Genomic DNA, 6,181 nt, shown 5'->3' with positions numbered 1-6,181 from the left:
ACTAAACTCCCTTCAATGCTTCTGTTATATATTTTTTTTTCGCTGCTACCCACAGCGCCCGATGGTCCCTGCAGTGGCAGGTTGGCGAGACGATCTCGGATCTATGTGATGACTACATTTAATTAATATAAATAAATAAATAAAATTCACTCAATTACGATAGACTACCGTGTATTGATCTTATGAGTACATGAATGTTTATAAAATAAATTCAAAGTTGATTTGATCCAGCAGTGTGATTCACATTCTGATGCAATTCCTGTAGAAGCAGCTACTATGTTAAGATGATAGAAAAAAGCTTTTTTTTCGTGCAGAGGCTATGATTCATCCATTACATTGAAAGAGGGAGTACAATTAAAAAACGGAAAAAGTAGAGAAGTTGCTCCTCCTCGTATAGACAATTCGAAATTGAAAAAAGAATCGGTATGTTGCTATTGCAGCCAGCAGGTTAATTACAATGCAAATACCAATTGCCATCATAGAATAAATCGGCGTGACGTAGCAAAGCGGTTCCTCGGATCCAATGAATGGCTTGTAGAATATGTAGAGAGCATATACATACAGACAAAGTGAGGAAAGGCGCTTTATCATAATATTGCTAAATTTTAACCCAAAAACCATTTGGTGTCTTCAGATTTTTAAATGTTAACTTATTTTTTTTTCTGGCCTTTCTGGCTTCATATTTAAGTGTTGCGCTTCAAAGTGCATAAAAGTTTTCAAGCCTCGAATGAGAACTGTGCTGTGTACCATCAGCTGTGCTGTGTGCCATCAGCTGTGCTGTGTGCCATCAGCTGTGCTGTGTACCATCAGCTGTGCTGTGTGCCATCAGCTGTGCTGTGTGCCATCAAGTCACGAAAAGTACAAGAATCGGCAGCAAGCCATGGGCCTATTTCTTCAGTGCCGACACTTCTTTTCTATTCCAACTGAAAAAGGCATCAACTGAGCCGGCTGCTGATGTAAGAATTTCTGTTGGCATTTTGAATGCATGCAACGTTTATTTAGTCAAAATCGTTACTAAGAACTGTATGTATAATTACAATCCCAATTAAACAAGCGTGTTGAAAATTCGGGTGCATGCAAAGAGAGGAACCACGGAGAACAAAGGTTGTTGCGCTGGTTCACAGGAAGGCTTGCACTTTGCAAGCGCAGATGCCAAATGATGCAACCTCGTTCTGCAGTCGAAGGTAGCGAACGTTTCCATCGGCAACTGAAACACAGAGTCATGAGTTTAATTCATTGCCCGCAAAAGATTCAGCGTATGCATACAATTACAGTGGTGAATATTTTAATAATGTGTAACGAAATTCATTCAGCCGTAACTGCGGCTCACTCGTATTTTGTTCGAGACTCTTGTCAAGACATGCTTCGTATGATTGAAATCGTTAACAATTGCCTAAACAAAACTTTAGGTGCTTTGGGGCATCGTAATACCCATTAACACATGGTTTAACCTTCTCGTGTATAAATTACACTGTGTTCTTCACTATTTACCTGAGTTGGGGCGCGAAAGTAGAATACGGTTGAGGAAAGGCACGAGTAAATGCATGCATCACTCACTGGCAAAGGTGTACGTAGGGTAGCTCATGGTAGCCGGAGTGCTCAAAGTTTGACCGATGAATGGGTCAGTCGTTTGGCCAGTGACGCCAGCCTGTACCCGACATTTCGACGAAACGATAATTATCCCATCAATCTGTTCAGTCACTATCAAAGAATGAAACCATCTATAGCGCAACATAGCCAATAAAAGGATAAAAGGTTCTCATCAATTCACGGATACGTCAATGCAGTCTGGCGATCGTGAAACCATTGCGCATATTATATGCCGATGCGCGTGTTATTTCAAGAAAACGTGGCTCTTGATTGTTATACCGGCACCAGCGTGTTGTGCGACCCAGCTAGGTGGGGCGCACTTAAAGGCAAAAGGCCGAGGACCAATGGATGCATAATGGAAAATGTCTACAAAAAATGAAGTTATAGAGTCAAAAAGAGAAAGTTACAAGATGTGATGAATAGGTTTTGTCTTGATGAAAAGGCGGCAAGATTGTGGCCTATATACTTCCAAAAATAGTTAAGAGATCGTAAATTCATCAGCCAATTATTGGCGGCCTTTCTAGCAAAATCCACCAATCACAGACAAGAAAATAGAGCGTAAGTACTTACGTTCACTTAGCGAGTTTTGAAAGCATGGCCCCAGATCTTTGGGCACAAAGTACGGCACACAAGCACAACTGATGAAAGTGATCATGTGGATCATCAAAGAGCTAACAGTCACATTTTTAAATTCACTGAACTTAACCTAAAAGCAAAATTCTCACCCGAAGAGTGACGTTTTCGAAGTAGGAGACGAGGCCAAGAGTTGGTCCGGTGATGACGACTTTCCTGATGGGTACTTCGGCCTGCAGATCCACCACTGCCCAGTTGTCGCTGCCACCGCTGCAGAAGCAATCCTTCCATGTCTGGTAGCATGTCGTTCCTGCAGTCTGGATGAAAACACGAAAGACTTTATAATTCAATTTCATTTTTGCTAGCCAGTGATCATTTAGAATAATTTCTTTACACGTCATATGAAATGATCTTTTTAAGATTTTTTAGAATATTCTAACTTGGAAGTGAAATTTCAGAATTTCATTGGCGCCAGCTTTAATAACGAATAACAAATGATAGTAATTTTCACGATTTTGTGCTATTGTGAAATTGAGAACATCTACATACCATTGCAATTTTCCTGCACACACTGTGAGGAAAACAATAATTTGCCAATGTTTACTTCATACGCAATCCTGAAATTGTACTTACATTTTATGATATTGCCGTGGATCGATCAATTAATTGATTTTTTGTCCATGCAAGGCTTTACTGAAGAAAGCAACATGATAAATCTTACATGTAACTTGGTGTGCCACTCATTTCAATGCCTTTCATTCTGAATTGTTTCTTAATACCTCAATTCGTTTTCGCTAATAACGAAAAATTTGAGAAATTTGTTCTTGCAGTGAAAAAACATCAAACTATGGAGCAAATAATTCATTTATTATACGTGAAAACCTCTCTTTGAGATTATCACCTTAATAAAAAAACATTACTTGCAAGGAAGCCTGTGAACTGTTCCACGTAACCCAACTAACTTATAATTTGGTGTAAAATTTAAGAAGCCTATAGTTGTAATGCCAATTCTAGTAGCTCCAGTAAAACATTGGATTTACGATTCATATCGTATATCAATGTAAACCGAATTCAAGCAAACAAAAGTGTTCCGAACAAATATATTAATCACTCCAATACATTAAAATTTTGTGTCGCATTAAGAGGTAATTTGATAGTGTCTCACCATCATAATTCCAGGTCCAAATCCACCAGATGTCGACCCCACGGACACGGGTTTGCCCATAGCGATGTCGATGACCGTAACGGGTGCCGTGCGTTTAGGCCAATACGCCACAACGGTGGGCCTTAGCATCGTCACCGCTCCGTAACTCGGGTCAGTTTGGAAAGACCACAAGGAGCACATGTTGCCTGTTGCGAGACGCACGCTTTTTTTAACTTGGATGTGTTTCATATGTTTTATTCGTAAATCCAAATGTCTAAAACCCCGAAAAGTGTATGTATGCTTTTATTTCAATAGGCACCACCAACGAATTTGATCATAGGGCTATAGATGTGATAACAAAAATGCAATACAGCTTCCATGAACTACCTCATCTCAACAGTTTTCTATAAAAAGTTCTTGCAAATGTCAGGCACTTTAGTAAATTAATATCATGGTATTGTTAGAAATGAACCCATTTTTTTGCAGCCTCTGTAGCAAAGAATTCAAATTTAAAATGTGGCAACATAATTATAAGCTCAATGTTATACAGGCCTGCAACAGAGAAGATGGTGCACGACGAATTCCGGATGCAGAAGCTGTAGCAGAGGATGGTGTTCTGGATCTTCAGTTGAGGCTGCAGGGGAAATACGACGGGCTGACACACAGTGCGGTACCTGGGCTCGTCGGCGAGGGCGAACTGCCAGAATAAAAGAATAACGAGTGACCAAAGAAAGAAAATTAGTAAAAGTAAGCCTTGATTCCTACTTACGATTCAAAAAGCTAATAACAATTTGTTAATATTTTACTACCTTCAACATGTCATGCAATGTATGAAAACTTCTCATTTTAATGTTGGTACTTCTGAGATACAAGATATTTCAAAATAAGTAAGTGATGATATGAGTATACAATTGTTAATTTGGTTGTTTTTAGGGCAGAGACCAGAGTAAGGACAGATTGAATCCAAGTTCGGTCAATCTAGTTTAGGCGTAACTGCCTTCAAATGACACAACATAACCAGACCCAACCTGACCTAATCTGACCTAATCTAACCAAACCTGACCTAATCTGACCTAACCTGACCTAAACTGACCTAACCTGACCCAACCTGACCTAACCTGAACTAACCTCAACCAACCTGACTCAATCTGACTCAACCTGACCCAACCTGACATTACCGGACCCAACCTGACACAACTAGACTCAACCTGACCTAACCTGACATAATCTGCCCAAACCTCACCCAGAAACGACTGAACACACATAACTGAAACTATTGCAGTCACTGCGAAGGTGTAAAATTAACATATTTCTCGAGTTTGATGGAGCGAAATTTAACAACTTCATTTGTGAATGTTAAAGGTTAAGAGAGGGTTAACTATTTCAGAATCGAGTGAACCAACATACTTTCAGTTATTACAGCCACTGCGCAGATGTAAAATTAACATGTTAATCTAGATTAGTGAAGACCTTATTTACTTTGTTACAGTTATCGATTAATTAACTAATTCAGAGAGAGCAAAGCACATATACTCTAACAATGTCTATAGAAATATTGCCGGTGGGGTTGTCTCCAAATGAAGACAGCAGTCATTATTAACATCGGCTTTCCTAGATATTTAAGTTTCTTCACTAGCTCGACCAAAATGTGATGTCCGAAGTAAAAATTTCGTTAGATTTTGAAACAGTAAATATGCGTACCTGTTGATAAGTTCCCGAAAGTATGGTTGACAACACATGGTGAAGGCAAGCGCTAAGTCCAATGATGACTTTAACATTTCTCACTAGGAAGTCCAGCTTCATTTTAAAAATAAAACAAACTTAAAGTGTCTATGTCTTTCAAAACCTAATTCTATATTTAGTGCAAAATAAATCTGGTACTAATAATCTGTTTTCATCGAATTGACAAAAGAATTTCATAAATCGCAAAAATGGATCGCTGAGCGCAAGGCGAAGTGCCGTAGCGAGACAGAGAAGTCGTTGCTGCTCGTCCTGCAGCTCCTAATGAACTAAAGGTGTCAGACCGCCCACAATTCTAGGCAAATGGTATCCCATTTGAAATTTTTCTATATGAATCATTTTCACCTCATCGAACAAAGCACTCACTGGGAGCATATTCAAAGTCACGGATGTTAGCGTTACAGGTATTTCATATCGAAGTTGACGATACGGTAGAATTTTCATCCCTCTAATTATACCATGTCATGCATTTACAGCTCATTTAGTTGCAGAGCATTTCAGTTGCAGATTATTTAGATGGAGCTTAATTTCATACGAGCTAATGCAGGCTCATGAATAAATAAAGTTCGCTCGAACTCATCTAACTTTGCCCAAGCCTCAGTTATCGACGTCTGCGTGGGGACCGCATTGAAGTATACAAGTATACTCATGGCTTATACAAGGTCCCGAAAGTATTACTAGAATTTAAAACAAGAACCAACACCAGGGGCCACGGCTATAAACTAAAAAAATGCGTTGTAACACATCCATGAGACAACATTTCTTTTCGCTTCGAGTCATCGACATGTGGAACATGCAGCCTCCCTGATAGCATCGTTGGCGCTCCGAGTGTGAATGCCTTCAAGAATAGACGAGACGAAGCTATGCAGGAGCATATGTTCAGTCTTAAAATGCCCAGCAAATTACGGACCAGGCAATAAGACTAGACGAAGCTATGCAGGAGCATATGTTCAGTCTTAAAATGCCTAGCAACTTACGGACCACAGGCAATAAGTCCAGCAGCTATCTCAATCAATCGTCAGTTCGGGTTCCAAAGGCCGGATCCCTTGTGAATCAAGTCCCGAAAAGTTCAAGAAGCGGCAACAGGCCTTGGGCCTATTTCTTCAACGCCGACACTTCTATTCTATTCTATGA

General features: G+C 39.7%; 1 protein-coding gene across 1 annotated transcript; it reads right to left on the bottom strand.

Moving 5' to 3' along the window:
* Positions 1–1,066: 1,066 nt before the first annotated feature.
* On the bottom strand, positions 1,067–5,257 carry LOC125177934. The gene is made up of 6 exons (XM_047880663.1): positions 5,009–5,257; positions 3,860–4,004; positions 3,329–3,513; positions 2,316–2,480; positions 1,558–1,648; positions 1,067–1,207 (listed from the first exon to the last, which is right to left on the bottom strand). Exons 1-6 carry the CDS (start codon positions 5,108–5,110, stop codon positions 1,119–1,121), a joined length of 777 nt encoding a protein of 258 aa, XP_047736619.1. The 5' UTR covers positions 5,111–5,257; the 3' UTR covers positions 1,067–1,118.
* Between the last annotated feature and the right edge of the window lie 924 nt (positions 5,258–6,181).

The sequence above is a fragment of the Hyalella azteca genome, unplaced genomic scaffold (assembly GCF_000764305.2).
Source record: "Hyalella azteca isolate HAZT.00-mixed unplaced genomic scaffold, Hazt_2.0.2 contig5850, whole genome shotgun sequence".
NCBI classification, from domain to species: Eukaryota; Metazoa; Arthropoda; class Malacostraca; order Amphipoda; family Hyalellidae; genus Hyalella; species Hyalella azteca.
The sequence above is the reverse complement of the archived record's forward strand: the minus strand, read 5'-3'. Positions and strand labels throughout refer to the sequence as shown.